The sequence below is a fragment of the Lissotriton vulgaris genome, chromosome 10 (assembly GCF_964263255.1).
Source record: "Lissotriton vulgaris chromosome 10, aLisVul1.2, whole genome shotgun sequence".
NCBI lineage: Eukaryota > Metazoa > Chordata > Amphibia > Caudata > Salamandridae > Lissotriton > Lissotriton vulgaris.
In genome coordinates, this window is record NC_141698.1 from 48,756,611 (window position 1) to 48,782,415 (window position 25,805).

At 41.2% G+C, this 25,805-nt stretch overlaps 2 protein-coding genes across 2 annotated transcripts in view; both read right to left on the reverse strand.

Moving 5' to 3' along the window:
- LOC147684580 (metalloproteinase inhibitor 1-like) overlaps positions 1–25,805 on the reverse strand; it is a 159,013-nt gene that overhangs the window by 83,927 nt on the left and 49,281 nt on the right. The window lies entirely within an intron of this gene.
- Positions 11,451–25,805, reverse strand: part of LOC147684581 (metalloproteinase inhibitor 3-like) — a 63,676-nt gene continuing 49,321 nt past the window's right edge. The window contains exon 6 of the mRNA XM_086940419.1: positions 11,451–13,554. Within this exon, the coding sequence (XP_086796545.1) occupies positions 13,387–13,554 (168 nt within the window). The 3' untranslated portion in view covers positions 11,451–13,386. The remainder of the gene's footprint in view (positions 13,555–25,805) is intronic.

Sequence of the window (25,805 nt, forward strand, 5' to 3'; positions counted from 1 at the left end):
TGGAGAGAGAGTACGGGAATGTTGGATTCAACAGGCTGTTGGGTTGAGCTGTCAGAGCACCAGGGATGGTTGTTGCCGGATGCATATGTGCTTCCGGTGGTTACTATGGCTCATGGGTTGGCTCACATTAGTTCAAAAGGGATATGTAAGTTGTTGGCTCCGGTATGGCAGAATGGTGGAATTCCTAGGTGTGCTGAGGATTTGGTTAAACACTGCATGATTTGCTTGATGCATAATCCTGAAAGGGAACCCCAACTCCAGCGGGTCATTTTGCTCCTCCAACGTATCCGTTCGAGGTGCTGCAGATAGACTACATTCATATGGAAAGATGCAATAACTTGAAGTATGTCCTTGTGGTTGTTTGTACCTTTTCCAGATGGATAGAGGCCTACACCCTAAAGCATGGGTACTCACAAACGTTCTCTCGGGGGCTAAATTTACAGTGTGGTTTGTGTCCGAGGGCCGCACCGGTGGGGGCAAAACGAGACTACATTTACAACGTCCTCATTTCAAGAAGGATTGCCAGAAGAGACATGCTTGCAGACAAGTGAATACAAAAACAGCTAACCCCTTATAAAATAAATCATGTGTTACAAACCAAAAACAACACACCGACCTATCCTGTCCATAAGAGGTAAACTATCTTTGTACATTTCTCACCCCTTCACTGCATTTTTCATCGATTGGTCATTTCTCTAAATGTGGTCACAGAACTGCTTCCATATTGTTGAGAATGACTGTTTTTGATACAGAGTGACTGCTAACGTTTTTACACTTAGCCCTCTTCTGCACCCAGCCTTCCTTGACATTTTTTAATGTCAGTCATGGTAGCTCCCCTCTGCGCCCCCAACTTGAGGAATTTCTTGCTGCTGACTTCGGAGCTTTGGGGCTGCAGTCCTTTTTCCTCTGCTGGACTGATGCTGCGAGCCCTAGGTTCAGCGATGAGTCAGCCACGAGGATGGTATGGAGTGATAATAGAAGTGAATTTTTGGGTCAGATTATGAAGAAAGTATGTGCGGGTGTCCGGGAAGGTGTTGCCGATTCCGGAAGTGAAAGGGTTCCAAGATTTGTACCTTTTATCGATGCACATCTGGAATGGACTCAGTCAGAACGTGCGGATGATGAAGTCTTGCAAGAAGCTGTGCCGCTGTGTTTGAGACTTGATACTATGCACCCAGAGACACTCTTTCAGAGTCGTGTGAAACAATAGACAGCTATTTCACTCAGTCAGTTGTGCAAGATTACTTTCACCAGTATGCAGAGAATGGAGAGACGGGCGTTTTCAATAAAAGGTATTATTTATTGAACAATCTTTCTTCTCATGCAAGAGAAATGAATTGCCACAATTGCAAGACTTGTTATTATGAAAAGTGCGTACAGTAAAAGGAGGATTGCAAAATAATACTGTAAAAGCATTGATATGGTTTCTTAGCCATATGATAGTTAAAATGAATAAAATCTATGCATTCATATATACATTTGGCTAACGACCTCAACCGGTGCTTCTAACTATGCCTCCCCCAGTGTACCTGACCTAAGCCTAATACATGGAAGGGAGTAAGTAAGTAGCAGTTTAAGTTAAGTTGGTTTTGCCAAAGGTTTGCTTCAAGAATTCTCTCTAAGGGTTTAGTCAGCACTGTACCTCTGAATTAGAATGTTGGAGGTCTAGTATCTCCTCTCAGGACTCGATATTCCAGTCACCCGCAAGGGTAGGCTAAAAACGCCGGAGCTGGATTTTCTCGGCAGGAGAAAAGACAGCGTCTTTCTCAGCGCGTCAAGGAGGAGGAGGGGCAGCGTCCGTAGGCTTCTCGCATCTGCTGGGCTCTGCAAGGGACAGCTGTTCTGCTCCTGTATTCATCACTACCGCTGTGTTTGCTTAAGGCAACGTTGGTATTATTTATACCTGAAAGGTGCCTTGTTTGACGTAAGTTTTTGGACATAAGACGTCAATAAAGATGTCACTAAGAACTGGTCGTTCTTACAGTGCTCGTTAGAGATCTATTACTAGGATCACTGAAATAATATCGAGGGACAAAATATCGACTTGCAAAAATATCGTGGACAAAATATCGCCAGACAGAATATCGAGTTTGTATCTACAAACAGGTGAGTACAAAAATATTGAGTACAAAATATCGTTTACAAAAATATAGTTTAAAAAAAATCGACTTTATTAAAAACAGTGTTAAATTAAATTAATATTAAAATTTAATTACTAAAATATACTTAAAAATACTTAAATTAACTTATAATAATTAAATAATAAATGAAATTAATAAAAAATAAATTTTTATCAATCATATTTGTTAAAACAAATATATTTAGTAACATACTATAATTAAATAAGATACTATTATATTACCGTACGATAGCAGAAGTGTAAAAAATACTATTCCCACACCAAAAAGTGCAAGCGTAGGGAAAGCATTGGATAGCGTAGGGGTTAAAATTACTATTCCCACTCCAGTGGGTGCAACAGTAGGGAAAGTGTTGGATAGCGTAGGGGTTAAAATTACTATTCCCACTCCAGTGAGTGCAACAGTAGGGAAAGTGTTGGATAGCGTAGGGGTTTAAATTACTATTCCCACTCCAGTGGGTGCAACAGTAGGGAAAGCGTTGGATAGCGTAGGGGTTAAAATTTCTATTCCCACTCCAGTGAGTGCAACAGTAGGGAAAGGGTTGGATAGCGTAGGGGTTAAAATTACTATTCCCACTCCAGAGAATACAACATTAGGGAAAGTAAATACTTAATAAATAATTAAAAAATGTATTATTGAATATCTATTAATAATTAATTAAAAATAAATAATATTTGTACACAATATAATAATTAATATATTAAATTTACTAATTAACAATAATTATTTCTATTGATCACCTATTAATACTAATTTTAAAAAATTACAATTAATTATTTAATAATGAAAAATTATTTAACTATTATTTGAAATTAAATACATATAAATAAATGTAATTAATTAATTATTTATAATTGAATCACTTCCCACCCAATTCCCCTATAAACTCACAACCCGCTACAAAAATAATTTCGTAAAATTTACATAATTACCAATTAATCAATTAATTAAAATTAATTACCAATTCAAATTTTATTAATTAACTATTATAAATTAATTAACTATTAATTTAAATTTACTATCAATAAATAAATTTAAATATTTAATTAATTATAATTAAAATACTTCCCACCCTATTCCCCTATAAACCCACAACCCGCTACAGAATTAAATTACGTAATAATTATAAAAAGAAAAATCATTAATAAAAATTAATTATTACATAAATACACACTTTTCACACATATTATACCATAAAAATACACTATAAAAAATTAGATATTATTAAAAAATCGATATTTTTTACTATCTATATTTTTAACAGTCGATATTATATCACTTACCTTAAAAACGATATTTTGGTCATCTATATTCTGTCCTGTCGATATTTTGTCCAGTCTATATTTAAAAGTCGATATTATGTCCAGTCGATATTTTGGAGTCGATATTATGTCTGTGCACCCTATTACTAATCAAAACAAAGCAAGCGGGGCTTTCCCAGGTTGCTGGTGGTTTTATCTGTTGAAAGAACTCGGTGTGTTATCTAGGAATCTTTAGGAAGTGGCTTCTGCTGTGTCATGTACTGTAATGAGCTGCAGAGACGAGTTACTGAAATATGTCTCTGATCGTTTATGCCATTATAGGGATACCTATTGATACCTATTGATTATAGCCGTATAGGGGCATGAGGTCACAATATTGATCGGGGTCCTAGATAGAACACAACAAGAGCACCTAACTAGAGGGGTGACTGATGTATGCCAGGGATGTGTGCCATGTCGACTCTCTGTTTAGTTCTGTACTTAGAAACCCAGCCTGCAAAGGCAGTGTGTGTGTGTCAGGGTACAGGGCCCCTAAGGGTGGCACAATAAGTGCTGCAGCCCTTAGGGGTGTTCTCTGGTCACCATGCCCTCGGTACCTAGGTACCATTTACTAGGGGCTGATAGGTGGCCAGAGGTACCAATTGGGTTTTAGTTTTAGCACCGTTTTAGGGAAGAAACACAGGTCCTGGGCACCTGGTTGGCAGGAGCCCAAGGCACACTCAGCCAAAGCACATCAGCAGTTCAGAAAAAAGTGGGGGCATACCAATGCAAGAAAGATGGCACTTTCTCACAGATAGCAATTGCAGTATTGATGCCTATTGTACATAAAAATATGTCCAATCTGGAAAGGGAGGTCAATGGCTCTTTATAATGCCGCGAAGTTGGAACATAGAAGCTGTGGTAGTAAAGGAATTCATGGATTCTAATTCCATAGACTTATTCCAGTGGTCTTTCTACACAACCAGTGCAGCTGACATTTTTCTATTTGTGGCTAATCATATTTTAGAGTGTCTGCCGCATTAAAGGGACCTGCGTCAGAAAAATCTCCTACTAGACTCACATGAAGGCATGACAACTTGCACTGCTCGGACACAATTTGATTTTACTTTTTGTATATCTCCCTTGTTCTAAATTTTTACAGATGAGGTAGATGGTAAATGAATTTAGCACACTCTTCCAGTACTTCATAGTTCTAGCTTTCCCTTCTGATTTTAGATGGTTTCCTTTTTGTGCAAAGCATCCTTCCTGATTGTCAGTTCTCCTGCCCTTTTTTAAATATATTTCTTTAGGTTTCAAAACTAACACACCAGCTGCTCTTCAAATTCAATCTACTTACCTTTTCATTAACCCATAGAGTCTAAATTCTAATGGATCCAAACTTATGGAATAAATTCAAGTTCTTACTAGTAGGGATGCCTTTATTTAAATATCTACAGCGTTTGTTTTACTGCAATAGTTACTAGTACAATTGTAGGTCTTTTTTACAGACAGCTGTTAGCTCTTTGCTTGCAAGCAACCACTTGTGTACCATTCCAAGTACTTCCAGTGGGCACAGATCCCATCCATTGCTTAACATTGGTTGATTTATTGTAATCAAGTTTGCTTCCTTCTTATTTGATGGCTTTCCTTCCGCAACTTGAGCCTGATTAACAAAGGGCTTCCACACTCACGGTGGGGGCCCAGAGTTGTGGCAGGGAGTGCTTGCGCTTATGGCAGGTCCTCCGCAATGAAAAAACTACAATGGGGAGGTCCGCCATGACTGGGGGCCCTCCACCACTAGTATGGAAGCCATTTGTGAATCATGTTCCTTGTCTTTTCCCACCATGGAGCATAGCGTCTTTACCATCCTTTTGACTGGCTTATTTGTATCCTTACCCTGCTTATGTTCAGAGAACTATCTTTTTCTTTGGGCATTCTATATGAGTGGATATGTTTTCTTGCTCTCCTCCTCTCCCTTGTGTGCTTTTCCCCCTTCACACACTTACTCACTGTCCTCAAGGTATTGATGTCGCACAGTGCAAATCGCTGCATCGCCTTACTCTGCATTTGGGTGGAGCTCCATTGGCATTGTAGTGGGTGTTTCGAGGCAACACCCATAGATTTTGACACTGCCCCAAATTGACAAAATCATGTAAACCTGGGGAAGTGCTGTATCCTGACGTCTCCCGAGGTGAGCCGTAATGAGGGTAACTATCTTTATTTCTCTGGGTTTTTTCCTCTTTCTCTGTGTGCAGACATTTTTGTATCTGCCTGACTTTGTATATCGTTACGTGAGAAGTTTTTCTTTGTACGTGCTGACATTGTGCATTCTTTTTCTCTCCATGCCCTTAGAAAAAAAACGAATGGTTGCTAGAATAATTACATCTTGTTAAATCATTTGTACATCTCTGAGATGGAAAGCCACACTGGTCTTTCCATCCAATTTGTCAGTTAGTCAATCCCTGTGAGTCTCTCTCACATTACTTACCTTGAAAATGTAGTGTGGTTAGCTATTTTTTTGTATGTATAACTGGAAGGAAATTTACAATGGACTAGGGGAGGCGAGTGTTCAAAATATAGTATAGATATGAAAGGAAAATGCTACTTACCAGTATGCATCTGTTCTTGGCACATACAGCTGTAGAGTCATATACTTGTGCATAGATCGCCATCTGGTGTTGGACTTAGATCACCATCTGGTGGTGGGCTCGGATGTTTGCAGCTTGTTTTTGTCTTCGAAGAAGTCTTTGTGGTCAAGAGGTATGTGACTCCTCCTTAGGGCAATAGTGCCCATGGGCATAAACTCAATCTCCAGATTGTTTTCGCCATAAAGGGTGATAATGGAGTTAGTAGGAAATAGAAAAGATATGTCCATGTGTGATGTACCTAAGTAAGATAGTACTACAACAGATAGAGGTATCCAGGGAGGCGGGTGGGCGTATATGACTCTGCAGCTCTATATGCCAAGAACAGATGTATACTGGTAAGTAGCACTTTGTGTTCGAGGCATATGAGCTGTAAATCATATATTAGTGCATAGACTATATAGTAGTTCTCCCTTAGCGGTGGCTACCTGTATCTGTTGCAGTAGTTTGAAAAAGTGTTCTTAAAACAGCTTGGCCCACACTAGCTTGTTGTTTAGCCTGCACATCTACACAATAGTGTTTTGTGAAATAGTGTGATGTAGACCAAGTTGCTGCTTTGCAGATGTCCTCTAGGGGAATGTTCCCTAAGAATGCCAATGTATGTTTGGCTTTAAGGTAGCATATTTGAATTCATTTGACGATCCACCTTGCAATCCTTGTTTTTGGTATGGGATTGCCTTTATGAGGTGGGGAGAAAGCCACAAACAATTGTTTGGTTTTCTTAAAGGATTTTGTTCTTTCGATGTATTAGAATATTGCTCTTATGATGTCTAGTGTGTGAACAGCCCTTTCTGCTACTGAGTCTGATTGAGAGAAGAAAACTGGTAGTTCAACAGACCGGTTAAGGTGGAAGTGTGATAGGACTTTGGGGAGGAATTTTGGGTTAGTCCTAAGAACCACTTTGTTATGATGTATTTGCAAACATGGTTCTTGTATGGTTAATGCCTGGAGTTCACTTACTTTGCAAAGAGATGTGATAGCAACCAAAAAGGCTACCTTCCAAGTTAGGAACTGTAATTAACATCTCTGAAGAGGTCCAAATGGGGGACCCATGAGTCTGGTAAGGACAACATTGAGATTCCATACTGGAGAAGGTGGAACTCTAGGTGGAATAACTTTTTTGAGTCCCTCCATAAACGCTTTGATAGCGGGTACTTTAAACAGAGGCAAGTGTTGTCTGTTTTGTAGGTAAGTTGCTATAGCAGCGAAATGTAATCTTAGGGATGTATATGCTAGATTACATTGTTGTAGGTGTAAGAGATAACATATGATGTTTTGAATAGAAGCATCTAATGGATTAATGTGATTGTTTGTGCAGTAAATCATACATCGTTTCCACTTAGCAGTGCAGCATGCTCTAGTGGTAGGACGTCTAGCCTCCTTAATGATATTCATGCAGTTAGAAGGGAGATTAGGGTAACCAAACTATAAAATTTCAGGTGCCAGATCGCAAGGTTCAGCTTACTGGGATCTGGATGCCTCATCTCTCCATGGCTCTGAGTCAGGAGTTTGGGTGAGAGGCGTAACATTTGGTGAGGAGTTACTGATAGTTCCACCAGGGTTGTGAACCATGGTTGGTGGGATCATGTTGGAGCCACCAGGATCATTGTAAGGGAATGCTGTTTGAACTTCTGAACCACTAATGGAAGGAGTGGGAGAGGCGGAAAAGCGTAAACACATTTGTCTGACCAGTTCATCCATATCACATTGCCTTTGGACAATGGGTGTGGGTACCTGGATGAGAAGCTTGGGCATTTTGTGTTTTGATATGTGGCAAACAGGTCTATTTCTGGATGTCCCTACATGTGAAGGAATGGAAGCAGAACTTGAGGATGAAGTTCCCATTCATAGATTTGCTGTCGTTGAAGACTGAGCAGATCCGCAATATGATTGTGTACTCCTAGGAGGTGTTCCGCAAGGAGATATATGTTTTGAGGAATGGCCCATCTCCATATGCTTTGAGCTAGGCGGGAAAGCTGGAGCGAGTGTGTTCTGCCATGTTTCTGTATGTAATACATTGCTGTCTTGTTGTCTGTGCAGACTAGGACAGCTTTGCCTTAGAGATGGAGTTGAAAGGATTTTAACACTAGGAGAATTGCCAACAATTCCAGGTAATTTAGTTTCTGCTGAGGGGTCCACATGCCCTGAATGGTATAGTTTTGAAGATGAGCTCCCCAACCGGTGAGGGATGCGTCTGTTGTGAGGACCATCTGTGGAAGAGGTTAGAGGAATGGCCACCCTTTGGAAAGGTTTTGTATGTTCCACCACTGCCGAGAGCGATGTGTACGGCTGTCCACCAACACCAGATCTGTTAGCTGACCTTGAGCCTGGTTCCACTGATAGGCCAATCACTCTTGTAAGCGGCGCATCTGGAGTCTTGCGTGAGGTACTACGAGAATGCAAGAGGCCATCATACCGTTTAACTGCATAAACACTTGAGCTAATAATGAGTGTTGAGGTTGAAATTGTAGGAGTAGAGCTTGCATGCTGGCTATTCTGACTGGATTGGGATATACTAGACATTTGAAGTGTGTATTGTAGCTCCCAGATATTGTTGCATGTTGGAGGGATGGAGGTGGGATTTGGGGAGGTTGACTGTGATTCCCAACTTGTGAAGTAACTGGATTGTTTTGTGTGTGTGTTGCACACAGCTTTTGTGATACCGGTACCACAACCAATTTGCTAATGCTAACCGTCTTGATGGATAAAGCGACCTGCCAACATATCCCACTGCACTGCTGCTTTGTAGACTTCAAAGCAGCCTTTGATCGCGTGCCTAGGGGCCTGTTATGGCAGAAACTAAAATCGTGGGGCATTCCGCAGCCTCTTCTTCAGGCAATAATTCAACTCCACACGGAAACGTGGATAAGAATTAACCTAGGCGAAGGCTGCCATGTCTCCAGGAATATCCAAACCGAAACCGGCGTCAAACAAGGGTGCGTATTGGCCCCACTTCTCTTCAACTTTTTTATATCCGATCTCTCTCTAGTTCTTGACAGTGTAAACTGCCACCCTCCTCAACTTGACGGGACTCGCATCACCAACTTGCTTTATGCCAATGATCTGGTGCTTTTAAGCCACACAAAAGTGGGTCTCCAGAGATTGCTGGATGAATTGCTACCCTATACGACAAGACACCATCGAGAGCTCAACTTTTCAAAAACCAAAACCATCTCTTTTGGGAAGCAAAAAAAGTCAACAGAAAGTTGGTATTTCAGCAAAACAAAGTTAGATTCAACTCACAGCTACAAATACCTGGGCATCTATCTGGATAGAAGAGGCTCCTTTATCAAGCACAAAGAAGCATTAAAAATCAAAGCTCTGTCGTTAGAGGTGGCTGCTGCAAAGCTGGCAAAACATCTACTAGGTCCCAGCTTAATACCCATGCTGAAAGTAATGAAAACCAAAGTAATCAACTCCCTGACGTATGGCCACGAAATCACCAAAGACGTAACCAGCACACTAATAAACAAGTTAATAACAAAAATCTTCAAAAGAGCCTTTGGGTTGCCAAAATCTGCCTCGCCAATTCAGTGGGAGACTTGAATTGGGTCTCCAAGATCAGCATGGAGTGGAGGCAGGTGCATTCATCAAACTGTGCCATAGACTACGCCGTGCCAAGGAGCGTTCCTTGGAGGCCCGCCTCTGGCAGGAAATACAGCAAAAACAGACCATCCACAAGCATCAGCAACTCCTGGACTACAGCCTACAGTTAATAGGCGCAAAAGATCTCTGGGACATAAATCCATCTGTACCGGTGCTAAAGTCCACCATCAAAAAATCCGTTAGATTGTGGTCCTTCCACTCGGACAGGGCGATCATTTTAAAGAGGAGACATGCCTGGACTGTAATTGCCAATCTTAAAGTGGGTGTTCCGCCGCTCTACTTGTCAAGCACATACGCACTTTATTGGAAATGCACGTTTTTAGCCCTGAGGATGGGAGAATGGCCCTTTCTGAAGAATCTCCCGGAATGGCGGCGGCCGAGTATTTGCACGAAATGCAGATTGTGCGGCTACCATTCAGAATCAATTGAACATATGGTCTGTGCATGCCCTGCACTGCTTACAGCTAGACGTTCACTGTTGCGAGGCCAATGTATCCAGTTGGAAGTTCGATCTTGCGGCCAGGCAATAAGGGCCGCTCTCGACCCTGACAACGTCAAGCTAAACAATGGGATTTCAAAATTTGTCCATAAAGCGTTAAAATCCCTTGAAGCCACTCTCCAACCCAAAGTCTCCCCATTATAGCAGGCGGTGGTGTTAACAGACACAATATCCAAATCAGAGTCTACAAGGAATCCAGATTTAAGTACTGTACCAGAACATTATTAGATCTTATTGGCCCCCTGAATCCTAAGCTATTTTAAATTAATTGTTTTAAATTCTTTTTTATCACATTAATTTTTATTAATTTTTTGTCATGTCGCAAATTGTAAATGTTTTTTTTTAACCAATCAATAAAGAATATTATACCCTATACCCACAGCTTTTGTGTGACTTGGCCTTTATAAGCCAGTGTTCCAGATAAGGGAACACGTGAATATTTGGTCTATGCAAATGAGCTGCTACTACTGCGAGGCACTTTGTGAAGACTCTTGGTGCTGTGGTCACCCCGAATGGGAGGACTTTGAATTGGTGCTGACCATCTGCCACAAACCGTAGGTATTTCCTGTGAGCGGGGTGAATGGTAATATGAAAGTACGCGTCCTTTAAATCCACAGTGGATAAGAAGTTGCCCTGTTGAAGTAGTGGAAGCACCTGTTGAAGAGTGACCATGTGGTAGTGGTCCAACTGAATGTAAAGGTTTAACGGTCTGAGGTCCAGTATTGGCCTTAGAGATCCATCTCCCCATGCAGCCTCTCCCTCCCCATCGGTTCTCCAGGAGGCGGTCTCTGCGTTGACCTGCACGGGCGGGTTAAAGGATTAACCCTTTGAGTCTCTTGCCTTTACACTGCAAGCCCTGGCTTCGTGTCGGCTCCCGGGGACACAACATCAGGTAAAGGTTGAGGCTTCAGGTATAGCTCTCCCTCACATCGAGGCTCAAGTCTGTCAAGTCGAGTCAAATCCACAGCCTAGCCTGTCTTAAACAAACAATGTGTACATTTCAGTAGTTGAACAAAAAGACTAAGGGAAAAGTTAAAAGAAGTGGTAGTGTGATGAACAGGAATATATGGTGTTGCCGGGACTCTGCCCATTCACAGAACTATGCACAAGAAAATAGGACCTCAGTGAATAGGGGTGTACCACCTACCACATTAGTATCCAAAATCCCAACCGACTAGTAATAGTGTCTCATTCGGTCTCCTACAAATATCAAGAAGCTACGAATGTTTAGACAACCCAGAACACAAGCACTCCCAACTCACCTCAGAGTCTCTTTCGCTCACTCATACCAGTCCACAATAAGGATATCAGAGTCACTAAATAAGTTTAAAATGTTTATTTTGACTATAGTGATTCATAGAACAGTATGCCAACCACGATTAACAGCAACATGAAGTGCGATAATATCAAGCATTGTCCCAATACAATAAAACACAAAAGGAGTCGTCATTTTATAAAGACTGTGAAAAAGACTAAATATCTAGGCGTACTCACCCTCCCCTTGGTCGAAAGAAGTTATTTTATGTAACAGAAAATCTCTAGGCGTTGTTAGCAGACCCCCTACCTGAAATCCTAGACGCACAGTTTTACATCATAGGAACAGCAGAGCTCAGCTCCATGGAATGGCTTTCATCAAGTGAAGTTAAAAACATGGAACCACGCTTTATCAAAGCACAAGTCTGGCCAAATGCAACTGTTCATAATATGTTAAGTCTATGCAACAGAGACTGACTAGAACAGAATAACAAGAGACATTGTTGTATGACCTTGTACATTATGTGTAGACAGTACTCGAGAGAAAGGCGAAGCCTGTGTAAAACAATTTGTTATCATGTAAAGGGCAGAGGCAAAGTGTCGCGAAAACAAATGCAAGCAGTTTTGTGTGAAAAAGCAGCAGCGTGGGGCAAGCAAACTCATCCTGACTTAACAATGTCGACAATGTCCACATGACGTCATATAACAATGGTATAGCATATATTTGTGATTTACTACAAGGTTAAGGATCTTTGTCACTGTTATATCCTTGTTATTGCCTGACCATCATCTTCAATAGGAATTTTGGAGAGTATATTCTTAAGAGAAGGGGCCCACATGTGCCTACCTGCTTTCCTGTGAGTAGCAATATATGGAGACAGGCGGGTAACGAGGTTCGAGTTGGATAAAGGAAAGTTGAAAGACTTGTGATAAATCTCTGTTCAACCAGTGGAAACGAAGGGAACAGATGGGAAAATATATGTGTATAGATGATTAAAGCTAAGGTTATTCAATGAATGTCAATCAATACACATATAACAACAGATAGAAAAAAAGCTGGGGCTGGAGACTAATCTCACCACTGTGAATAAAAATCTGCTATCAAATTACTTTGAATGATTTCAAAGTGCACTTGTCTTTGATGACCCACATTGCTCACAACCTGTGATCTAATTAGTTCCTTTGAATCAGTTTTCAGATTTCTTCATCTAGTCCATAGCGCTCTATAGTCACCTTTTGCTTAGCTCATTTAATATGTGCTTTACATGTTTTGGTTGGCTTTTACCAGAAACTAATAAATATAAGTGTGGCCAGTTGTTCACTGCTCCAGTATTAATGGCAATCTCAGCCCACAGCATTTGATATCTTAATAAAGGCATTTCACAATATTTGACCATGCTACATCTCCACTAGTCTAAAGTATTGGTTCAGACTTCTCTTTGCTGGAATGCAGTGTCAATCCTCTTGATGACATTGCCAGTGTGTTAAATGGACAGGCATGTCACTTACTGAGTACCTGAACATCTTTAATTTAAAAGGGATGGTACCAGCACTTCTCAGTAGTGGTGCAATACTATTAAGTGGAGAGTACCAACACTTCTGAGTAACTAACAGGCACTCAGTGACAGGGAGTACTGATGTTTGGGTATTTCCATTTCATGCAGAGGACATTACTATGAGTTGGCATTGAGGTTGGAGGTTGTGAATAAAGGCCTTTAAGATAGAAGGAGCAAGTGAATGGATGAGTTTTCCACTAACCAATCTTCTGCAATTCACCATATTATATATTTCCAGAACCTCAGCTTTTTCTTTTCATAAACTGTTTATAAACCGGAACACCTCTGAACTGATATGTCAAATTAAAATAAGATGTCCATGTTTGAGTTGGCTTTAGTTGTATGTGATTAAAGTAGGTTGGAGCTATTCTACCTCATTCCAGGTTTTTTGATTAGGGTGTTATCTGCAAAGACATTCTATGATCTAAGCTATTCTATTTTCTTCAGCTATGAAGTGGATGAGGTTGAGATCCAGTTTTCTACTGGCTGCCAGGTGCATTCACCATTCTCATTTGGTGCACACATTTGATCGTCAGGATTCAGGTAGCTCTTCCATGGGTTATATCCATCATATTTGCAGGAATTACGGGCTTTGCACCCTGATATATAGCAGATCTAAATTAGTGAAAAAGGAAATCACAGCCATTAAGAAACTGAGTTAAAATGAAATCTACATGCACACTTTACAGTTTAATCTAGAAAAATAACACTTCTGATTACATATATTTTAAAACAATGGTCCTCATAGGTTTCTTTTTATATGACTCAAAGATTCTGGGGCCAGATGAACTAACATTGGATTTGCAAAAATTGGTTGCAAATTGCGCACTGACTTTTTGCAAATCCAATGATTTGCCTGGATTTGCACAAAAAGACAGTAGGTGATGGGCAGTTTTGTCCCTTTAAAAAGTGAATATTTTTGTATTTATGCTTTTCATCTTAACATTTTTATTTTGTCCTCCGATATGAACCAGATTATAAAGTCCAGGGCATGCAAAGTGTCATTCTCTTTCTACATCAACATTAGGGAGCAATTACAAGTCAACCTGCTTTAGGAGCGGTGATGAAGAGTGGCCGGCCGTAACAATACCAGGCCAGCTATTAAGAGTTATTTTGCCTTGAAAGAGTAATAACATGCTCACCCAGTTTCAAAGAATCAAAACTCACACGAAGATCACTATTCGGGGACGAATAATGGTCTCTATTTTTTTCTGCTCCCATTTACCATCTGCTTTGAGGAGAGGCCATTGGTAGACAAGGGACAATTCCAAGCTCTCCATGCCATAGAAGGTGATTGGACAGTGGTCATGCAGCATTTGTCATCACCCATGTATCTTGTGGACCACTTTGGTTTTAATAGGTACTGTTCCACACTCAGTAACATCAAAGTATTCCCAGGCTCTTGAACAATAGGGTAGATGTGATTGTCTGAAAATGATATCCCTCCATTAGGATACAACTCCAGCTCAATTCTAATGGAGCCCAATGAAGAAATAGCATTAGCAATCTAAACAGTCCATATAGTTCTCTTTAAACCAGACAATATTCTAAAGTCAGTGCTCCAAAGTGCAGTCGTTTTTACATGTGTCAGTTTTTAACACAATACCCAGAACCACTGCTCCTCCTAACAGGAGTTATTTTCTTTAGGGTGATTTGCTTGATGTACTATGGCAAAGGTCACACTGCACATGAAGTAATCCAAGCATATAAAGTACATATGAAAAAATAAAACATTTGAAGGAATGATAATACTAATATTGACATAACATTTATTAATAAATTGGATAATAAATCTAGGGTTAAGTATCATTTCACTAATACTAATTTGCCTTGTGAAACCTACACATACTGTATTGCATTATTATAATTGCTGTGTTTTAAGGGACTCCTTTTTAAACGATTTACACTGCAAGAAATTCATGGGTACCTCAAGCATTCTGTATATCTGTACTAAAATCTGCTTGTTTCATTCCAGTTTTCAGGCAGGTTATTGTAATTAGTTTCTGAGGTTTGCCAGTGAATAACCTAGAACCAGATGTGTGCATAGTGTTCGTTATACAATCTTGCTTATTCACATTGTTTTGCTATAACACCTAGTTTAACTGATCGAAGCTCATAACATGTGGTGCTTGAAAATTCAGGCTGTCACCGATTATTTGTGTCACTTTTGCTGTGGAGCAAAACAGAGTAAATGTTTTCCTTCTATAAAATTGTGTAAGAACCCAAGCGAGCAATCAACTAAAGCCACAGAAGAAGTAGCTGGTAAATGCATTCCTCAGTAAAATCACACACCAGAAATCTACCTAATTTGGAAAGCATAAATTATAGTTCTAGCCAAATTCTACACTTATTAGAGACCAACATTTAATATTAAAGTTTATACTCATAGTTAGATTACAAAAAACACCAGTGTAGAATGTCTTTGAAATTACTTATTCATCCTCTTCATTTCCTCCTGTTGCTGTCAGGCATAGTGTCAGCCTTTTTAACTGGTATACCTAACCTACTGGGTTTAAAGGAATCTATGGGGAGGATGTGACCAACCCCAGAGCTCACTATATTCAGTGGCCATTGAAGGTTCATTGTTCTTTGGAGTCTCTCAGATAATGCTCAAAGCCACCCTGTGCAAATGTACAGCTTCAAAGAACCTAGGCACACCACTGGAGTGTATAGGAACTCTATGCAAGCTTAGCAATGGATAAACAAAGGATGTTACAACTAATATCCTGATCATGGCTTAGCAGCACGAATGTGTTCATGTGCGCTGGTACCAATGTGCAGCCTAGGAGCCGCTGATATACCTAACGGGGTCCTCTTCACACTACTGGCAGCTGCTTCTAAGTGCAAACTGTCCTGCACCTGCCTGAAAACATATTCTTAGCCATTTGTATATGATCTCCTCCATATAAATCTAAGACTGAGGTCTTTTGTGGATGCCATAGTGGAAAGTATAATCAAAGAGTAGTAATACATTATTCAGATTAAAGGTCATTCTGGTGTCACAAATAAAAACCCACAGAGGGGGTAAAGACAATGAACATGATTATTGTAATGTTTTATAATTCAACACCTGGGTATAAACACCCCTGAGACATGAGATCACCATACAACTTTCGAAAGGAGGAAAGCAATACAAATATCCACAGAAATGTCACAGTCAACCTTGGAGATCCAATACACTCACTGTATGAAAGCAAAGTAAAGCTAGCTCTGTTCTAGCAGGCCCTGTTGTGCAGCCAATTAGCCATGGCAGATGAGGTGATGGATGTAATCAGAGTGTGAAGAAGGCACCCATCACATGGGCAAGGAAGGAAGACTTCATAGGACCATACCAAGGCTAGTATGCGTCAAGAGAGCGGAGCATCCTTTAGTGCATTCTACAAAAGTCCATATGGCACTCATCCATGTTGCTGCTTTTGAAGTCACCTTCTTGGCAATCTGTTTATGAACTAGAAAGTCATACGATTCCACAAAGACCTTGGTGGACAGAGGCCTTCTTCAGGATGCACAGCAGAAGGTCCAGTTAATTCTTACTTACCTAACCAATGTTATCTTCTGAGACCCTTTACTGACACTGATTGTTAGCGCTATTAAAGTTAATTATTTTTTGGCCACCAGCTGAATTTTGCATAGATTTGATTAAATCAAATCCATGCAGCATGCTACCACTTCTTTTTCTCCGCTCTCTAGTGAGCAGTTCAGCTAATGGTTGTGTTTGGATGTGTTTATTACTCCTTTCTCCCCACATTGTCTTCTTTGCCTTCCTATCCCAATGGACAATGCTCAATAACAATAGGTTTATGGTTTATGGGTTGATGTGCTTTATATTTTGGTGCAAAGAATTGAATAGTTGGTGGTTTGAGTGGGTCGTAGTTTTCCTATACCAGGATAATTTAATAATGCAGCTGGGTGTCAGTATTCCTCTTACAATGAAGTATCTGCAAATTGTTATTAGTCAAATAGTTATAATGCTTGTCTGACTGAATATGAGCTGTTGTAGTATTGATCAACTTCTAGAAAGGTTCCTGTCAAATGTTGGCTAAAGAAATCAAAGAAGGGGCATTTTGTTTTATTTTCTAAAAGCATAAAGGAACAGCATTGTGTTAGTTGTGGACAAAGTTTATTTAAGATTAAAGAGTGAGTAACTTTTCGTTTTCAGATTCACAAAGGTGGTTGACATTCATGCAAGATACAGGATGGATAATACTTATCTTAGTGTCTGCATTTGTTTTTTGTCTTTTTTAAAGTGTGGCTTGCAGATCATTTTTTAAATATCTGATTGCTCACTCAGATCATTGGGCAACACGTTCCACAATGTTGTAACATGGAATAATAATAATAAAATTATAAAGCACATGGCTTTTCCTGGTGGTGTGCCTAAGAGCTTGGGTGCTGACAAACAGTAAGAGGAGGATGGCCCAGACTGATTGAGAGGATTACACTGAGCCAAAATGTCAGTTCTTCAACTTCATCCTGAAGAGGGGTTCGCAAGGTGCTTGCCGGATTCCCACAGGAAGAGTATTCCAGACTTTGGGAGCTAGACAGCTAAATGATCTGCCTCCTGCTCTGGCCCTTTTGAAATTAGAGACCGTGGGCTATTTAGCTACCACTGACCTGAAGATAGTGTGACCCCTGGAGGGGGAGAGAACCTTAAAGCAGTAGAAACGTGCTTTAAAAAGGACCCTTTGCCTTATTGGTAGTGTAGTTTTCAAATGGTGGGTCTCATAGAGGCCCGCCTAGGGAGTTTCAGCAGTACTCCAGCAGCTGAGTTCTGAACCCATTGAAGTTTGTTTAATCTGCTGTCATATTGTCTGTGCGGACAAGAACAGTTTTGTTGATTAGATGTGTTTGGAATGATTTTAATGCTAGAAAGATTGCTAGTAATTTGAGGTGATTGATGTGGAGCGCTTTTTGTTGAGGGGTCCACCTGCACTGAATTGTATGGTTTAGGAGGTGGGCCCCACAGCCGGTGAGAAATGCGTCCGCTGTTAGCACTATCTGTGGGATTGGGTCTAGGAACGGCCGCCCCTTGGGACAGTTTTATGTGGTCCACCACTGCAGAGAGCGATGTGTGAGTCTGTCCACCAACACCAGTTCTGAAAGTTGACCTTGAGCCTGGTTCCACTGATGTGCTAAGCATTCTTGTAAAAGGCGCAACTGAAGTCTTGCATGAGGTACTATGAAAATGCAAGCTGCTATCATCCCTATGAGCTGCATAAACACTCGAGGTGGCAGTGAGTGTTGAGGCTGAAACTTTGTTATGAGGGTTTGCATACTGGCTGTCCTGACTGGATTGGGGTATGCAAGTGCTTTGGAAGTGTCTATTGTGGCCCCCAGATACTGATGTATGTGGGATGGCTGGAGATGTGATTTGGTGAAGTTTATCGTGAACCCCAAGTTGTGAAGCAGATGAATTGTTTGATGCCTGTGGTGAACACACTGACAGTATGACTTGGATTTTATTAGCCAGTCATCTGAGTATGGAAATACATGAATTTGATGTCTTCGCTAGTGGGCGGCTACTACTGCCAGACATTTTGTGAAGACTCTGGGTGCTGTGGTCACACCGAACATGAGAACCTTAAATTGACAGTGTTGACCGTGCACTGCAAACCTTGGATATTTCTTGTGAGCGGGGTGTATTGGAATATGGGAGTAGGCATCCTTGAGATCCAGAGTGGAAATGAAGTCGCCTTGTTGGATAGTGGGAGGACCTGTTGAAGAGTGATCATTTGAAAATGATCTGATTGTATGTAGATATTGAGAGGTCTGAGATCCAGTATTAGTCTGAGAGTACCATCCTTTTTTTGGGATGAGAAATTAAAGGGAGTAAACCCCTGTGCCTCAATGCTGCAGCGGAACTGGTTCTATTGCATACTTTTGAAGAAGTGACAGAACTTCCTGTTTGAGGAGCGTTAGATGTTCCATGGATATTGAACGTTGTTTGGGTGGTATGGTTGGGGGAGTTGCGGTAAGTTCCAGGCAGTAACCATACTGGATAATTTGTCTTACCCACTTGTCTGTAGTGATGGAGTTCCAGACAGGTAGGAGCTGTGATAGTCTTCCTCCGACCGGAGTAGAAGGGTCTGGAGGGAGCGGAGGGAAGTCATTGTTTTGTAGAAGGGGAGGTGCGGTTGTTGTTACCTCAATCTCTCCTCTTGTTATTATTTCCCCTGTACCCTCCCCTTAAAAATCCCTTGTTGGGGGATGTTTGTGTGAGACTCTTATAAGAGGAGGAAGTAGTGTCTGTGCTAATGTTTTCAATCCTCCCCTATAAAAGGAGCAACAAAAGGAACCTTGTGTCATCTGAGATTGTAATGCTCCCATAGATTTTGCAGTGTCTGTGTCTGTCTTCATTTTCTCTAGAGCTGAGTCCACAGTTGGGCCAAAGAGGTGTTCTTGATCAAACGGCTGATTTCAGATAGTTGTTTGCACTTCCTGTTTAAAACCGGAAATGCGCAACCATGCATGTCTGCGAAGTAAGACACTGGTGTTAATATATCTAGATGCAGTGTCTGCTGCATCGAGGGAACATGTGATGGATGCATTTGTAATTAACTTGCCCTCTTGGACCAAATCATTTGCCTTAGCTTTGTAATGTTCCGGTAAATGTTGAATAAGATCTTGAAGCTCATTGTAGTGAGCTCTGTCATATCTGGCAAGCAATGCTTGTGCATTAGCTATTCTCCAGTGATTGGCTGCTTGGGAGGCAAGTCGTTTACCTGATGCATCCAGCAGTTTAGACTCTTTGTCTGGGGGTGGAGCATCACCAGAGGAGGGGGAATTAGCACGTTTTCTTGCATTGGAGACTACCCATAGGAACTAAAGGGAGTTGTTCTTTAATGTATATTGGGTCGTTAGGGCCCGGTTTATACTTTTTATCAATTCGAGGGTTGAAAATCCTGGTCCTGACAGGGTCTTTAAATATATCTGGTGCATGTTTAATGTAACCTTTAAGCACGGGCAATGTATGTATTGTTTTTTGTGACTGAGCAAATGTGTCCAGTAGGAAGTCTTCGTCCACGGGGTCTGAATGTAGTTCAATGTCATGGTATTGCGCAGCCCTATTAATGAGCTGACTAAACCCTCTATCGTCATCTGGGGGAATAGCTTAGATAGGTATGCATCTGGATCAGGAAGGTCTGAATGATCTGTGGGACCGTTGTAATCTTCCCATGTATCCTGTGGTGGAGTAGTGTCATCATCATCAGGGTCAATCAAGGGATCCTTATCGTGTCCACTGCCTTCCCCTAAATTATCCTCATCATATGGTGGTAAGGGTGAGTATGGAGAGAGTCTAGTAGAGTGTACAGGTGAGTTCATAGGTGACAAAGGTTTGGTAGGAAGAATAGGAGAAGAGGGTCTTAGGGGTGAAGTTGCAAAGTCTCTCTTCTTCACAGGTACCTCAGGAGGGTGTGAGGTATCAGATGTCCTCTTCTTTGCTGGGAGACTGACAATATGGCCTGTTCTAGGGTCCACATGTAATGTCTTTTGTTTTGGATCGACGGGATCTGGTTAAAACAGTTCTTCCTGCTTGTTGTCTCCTTTCAGTGACGATTTGTTTTAGTTCTGAATATTATTTTTGTTTAGTTTCTGGAACTGTAGGAGGGGTCTTGTGCTCCTTTGGTTTCGAATTCAGTGCTGAGTCAGAAATATTCGGTTCCGAGGCCTTATGGTCTTCAGGTGCCGAAGGGTTCGACACCGAGGCCTTTTTGGACGTAACGGGAATAGGGTGTATCCCTGATTTCGGTACCGAAGGTGTTTTAAGTGTACTGATATGCTTGCTCAGTCCCGAGCTGCCGGAAGGATTTTTGTTTGTCTTCGGAGCCAGGCCCGGAGGCGGTGCTTCTGAAGTTTTCCCTCGGTCTCGACTAAGGCCTTCAAGCGAAGTTTTGACCAGAGACTTCTGTTTTTTCGGGTTAGGCAGGGGCATTTGTAGTCACTCACTGACCTGGAGGGATGTGGTCATCGGAGTCGGAGTCATCAGCTTCGGAGACAATGTCGAGCACCTCTGAATCCTCTGCCTCTGGAACATCGGGCCTTCATCGAAAATGTCATCTGGCACCGGTGCAGCCTGTTGAATCACAACGATTCGTCGAGCCCGGCTATCACGGGTAGTCTTCTTATATCGAAAAGACGTGCAGGCTTGGCAATCCTTTTCCTCGTGTTCAGGCGAGAGGCAGAGGTTGCAGACCTTGTGGTGGTTACTGTGTGGAAATTTAGCTCCACACTTGGGGGACTTTTTTAAATGGAGTCCTTTCCATTAGCCCTAGGCCCGAATGGTGCAGATGGGCCCAGCGGCCTGCGTAGACAACCAGAATTGAGGATTTGGGAGTTAGCGGGGTGAAATGCACGCGAACGAAACACTACCATCGAGTGTGATGGCTTGTGCGTCAAAAAGTCACATCCGAACCCGTGGCGTAAAAAAACAGTCCTAGGATGGAGTTGATGCCCATGCGCACTGTCGTCCAAGGGAGGAGTCACCTATCTCGTGACTACAAAGACTTCTTCCAAGACAACAGACTGCAAACATCCAAGCCCAACACCAGATGGCGATCTATGCACAAGTATGTATTCTGAAGCTCATATGCCTCGAACATTGCATTGCGTTGCAGAGAGGTGTAAAAAGGGTCGTGGCCTCTGAACACCTCTCTGCAACGCAGCTCCCTGGCGCATACTGGAGGTACCTGGAGGGCAAGTTGGCCTCCAGGGGACCTCAGGATTGAAGAGGAATTAATTCCCCAACTTAAAACAGGCCACAGGGCGTGTTTGCACACATGTCACCTCAGGCCCTGCCCTCTTCCTTTACCATTGTGCAAACGTGCCCTGTGGTGCGTTTTTAAGTTAAGAAGTGTGGCTCACTGGTTAGAGGAGGCAGACCTGGAAGCAGAGGTCAGCCCGGGACCAGGGTTCAATTCCCGGCTCGGCGGGGTCTTGAGTCCTAAAATGTCCATGGACTCGACAATTCTCGCTCTGGTGCCTACTCGATTCACGGGTTCACACTCTGTGACTCTGGGCAATAGCTTGCTTAATCTCCACAACGGCCCCTCGCGGTGGGATGCCTGGCTTTCACCTTGCGGATACCCTGCCGGGGTTATCTCACAGGGGAATACCAGGACGGGTTCCCTAAGCAAGCGCTTAGAAACCGCTCGGTGATTTGCGCTATATAAATTCCTGTACATTTACATTTAAGTTGAGGAATTAATTCCTCTTCAATCTTGAGGGTCCCTGGGGGCCAACTAGCCCTCCAGGTACCTCCAGTATGTGCCAGGGAGCTGCGTTGCAGAGAGGTGTTCAGAGGCCACGCCCCTTTTTACACCTCTCTGCATTGCAGCTCTGTGATGCTTACTGGAGGTACCTGGTGGGCTAGTTGGACCCTAGGGACCCTTAGGATTCGAGGGGACTTAATTTCCCAAATTAAAACGGACACAGGGTGCGTTTACAAAGAGGCGAAGGGAGGGGTTGGGGCCTGAGGTGACGTGTGCAAACACGCCCTGTGGCGTGTTTTAAGTTGGGGAAATAATTCTCCTTCCGTCCTGAAGGCCCCTGAGGGCTACCTAGCCCACCAGGTGCTTCCAGTAAGTGCCACTGTACTGAGTTGCAGAGAGGTGGCCCAGGCCGTGCCTTTTTACACCTCTGCAACGCAGCTCTGTGGCGCTTAATGGAGGTACCTAGTGGCTACTTGGACCCCAGGGACCCTCAGGTTTCAAGGGGACCTAATCTCACAAATTAAAACGGACACAGGGCACGTTTAGACAGTGGTGAAGGGAGGGGATGGTGTAGGAAAGTGGCTCTATATATTGTGGACCAAAGTAAAATCAGCCAAATTACTAATTCCAATTTACTCACCTGTTATCAGGATAGACCTCAGTGCTGCATCTTTGAGCCCAGTACTGATCCTGAAAAGTAATTCTAACCGTAATTACCAGTAACTTAAATTTCCTCCCATAGGATATCATTGCCTGCTTTTTGCTGAAAAAGTTTCTAAGTATCGATTTTTGAAACTTAGAAATATTCCTCTAAAATCAGCTGAACTACGAATTCCGATTTACTCACCTGTTATCAGGAGAGACATCATTGCCGTATCTTTGAGCCCAGTACTGATCCTAAAAAGTAGTTCTAAACATACTTACCAGTAACTTGAATGTCCTTCCATTGGCTAACACTGACTGGTTTCACTTGGAAATTCTTCTAAGTGTGGAGTTTTGGAACTTTAAAATATTCACCTAAAATCATCCGAACAACGAATTCCGATTACCTCACCTGTTATCAGGAGAGAACCCAATGCTGCATCTTCTAGCCCAGCACTGACCCTGTAAAGTAATTCTACCGTACTTACCAGTAACTTGTGTTTCCTTCCATAGGAATCCATTGTCTGGTTTTCACCACAAAGGTTTCTAAGTGTCTATTTTCACAAACTACAAATATTCCTTAAAAATTGCCTGCATGACTTAAACGCATTCTTTCAACTGTTTACAAGAGATGCACCAGTGCTGGATTTAGGATCCACCACTGAGTAAGAAAAAATAACGATAACAGTACTTACCTGCTAAGTGAATTTCCTTCCATAGGCTAACATTGACTGGTTTGTGTGGAGTTTTGGAACTTTAAAATATTCACCTAAAATCAGCTGAACAACGAATTCCGATTTACTCACCTGTTATCAGGAGAGACCTCAGTGCTGCATCTTTGAGCCCAGTATTGATCCTGAAAAGTAATTCTAACTATTCTTACCAGTAACTTGAATTTCCTTCCATAGGCTAACATTGACTGGTTTCATTTGGAAATTCTTCTAAGTGTGGAGTTTTGGAACTTTAAAATATTCACCTAAAATCATCCAAACAACGAATTCTGATTTACTCACCTGATATCAGGCGAATACCCAGTGCTGCATCTTTTAGCCTAGCACTAACCCTGAAAAGTAATTCTAACCGTACTTACCAGTAACGTGTATTTTCTCCCATAGGAATCCATTGTCTGGTTTTCACCAGAAAAGTTTCTGTCTATTTTCACCAACTACAAATATTCCTTAAAAATCGACTGTATCACTTAAATGCATTCTTTCAATGGTTTACAGGAGATGCACCAGTGCTGGATCCAGGATCCACCACTGAGTAAGAAAAAGTAACGATAACACTACTTACCTGCTAAGTGAATTTCCTCCCATAGGATAACATTGGTGATTCCATGTGAAAAAGTTTCTAAGTGTCAACTTTTAAAATACAATAATATTCCTTAAAACTCACTACTCTAACCAAAATGCTTTTACTCAACTGTTTACAGGAGATGTCCCAGGACTGTATCTAGGATCCAGACCTGTGGTTAGAAAATTAATCCATAAAATAACTAATTGCATTAAACTAGAAATTCCCATTCAGCTCAATGTTGCATTGTGTTTGAAATTGTGTTGCCCTTAGCAACAACTGTAACTACTGTACTTAAAAGTCTATTGCCTATTTGCAAACTATTTAAACCAAAGTAATTCATTCTGAGAAAGTATATTTTGTAATGTAATGTATAATGTAATTATAATGTAAATTTAAAAATAAAATATCTAAAAATAAATAGTGTAAGAAATGTAGTAAATAGTATCAAAAAAATAAATATAACAATTAATACATTTAAAAATTGTCATTTACAAAACCTTTGAAATTCACTGAAAAGCCCATAGGTTTCAGACATATTATAGTTAGGAATTAGCATTTTAAAAACCTTTGAAATTCACAGAAAAAAACATGGGTTACAGACATGTTATAGTTAGCAATTAGCATTTAAAAAACCTTAGAAAATCACTGAAAAAAACATAGGTTTTAGGGATGTTATACTTAGCTGGACATTTCACTCGTACAAAACCATTGAAATGTCTCCGTTATAGTTAGTTGTACTAAGTATAACTCGCGCGCCTGCAATCCACTGCTGATAATGTCACACATTACATCATTCATGACATGGTCAGTTCCAATAATCCTATATTACTTTTAAAAGCAATGACACAAATCACGTAACACGTAAGTTCTTCACGTGTCGCTCCATATTTGCTTTGCCAAAGGAGTATTTTTGAGATGGATCACCCCTTAAAAGAGTTTGGAAAATTTTACAGGTTACGTTTGGAGCATTAACCTTCTTTTGCCCTTCTGGAAAAGTAAAAAAATGCCAAATTAGAGCTTCTTTCCTCTTCTTTGGAGGTTCTTCAGGAATGAAATATTCCTCTGAAGAATGGCTGGAAGATGAGTCCATTGCTGTTATTATGGTAAACTTTGTTCTATTTGACAAGATTCTCAGAAGAGATGCTTCTTCTTAGAAAGTCAAAGTAGAATTATTAAAATTGGACGGAAGTTTCCTCAGTAGTAATAGGAAGTGTTATGAACCAATCAAATCTCTTTTTTTAAAGTCACATGGCTTTGTGTACGTTTACGCTGTGATTATGGTATACTTACGATGCGAGTACGCATGACTTTCCACCGTGATTTGTGTCATTGCTTTTAAAAGTAATATAGGATTATTGGAACCTAAATTTTTTTTTTTTATAATTATCCTAGATAATGTCTTCTGTTACTATGTTCATTAAATACATAAATATATGTTTTTAAACAATTAAACACATTCGCGTCTTTGTGTACGGGGCGCCGTACATGACGTCACTGATGTCATCAGTGATATAATTTGAGATGTCATCAGTGATGTCATGAGTGGTGTCACTGACCATGTCATGAGTGATGTAATATGTGACGTCATAAGCAGTGCATTGCGGGCGCGTGAGTTATAGTTAGCTGAACTAACTATAACGGGGGAATTTCAAAGGTTTTGTATGAGTGAAATGTCCAGCTAACTATAACATGTGTTAACATGTTTTCAGTGAATTTCTA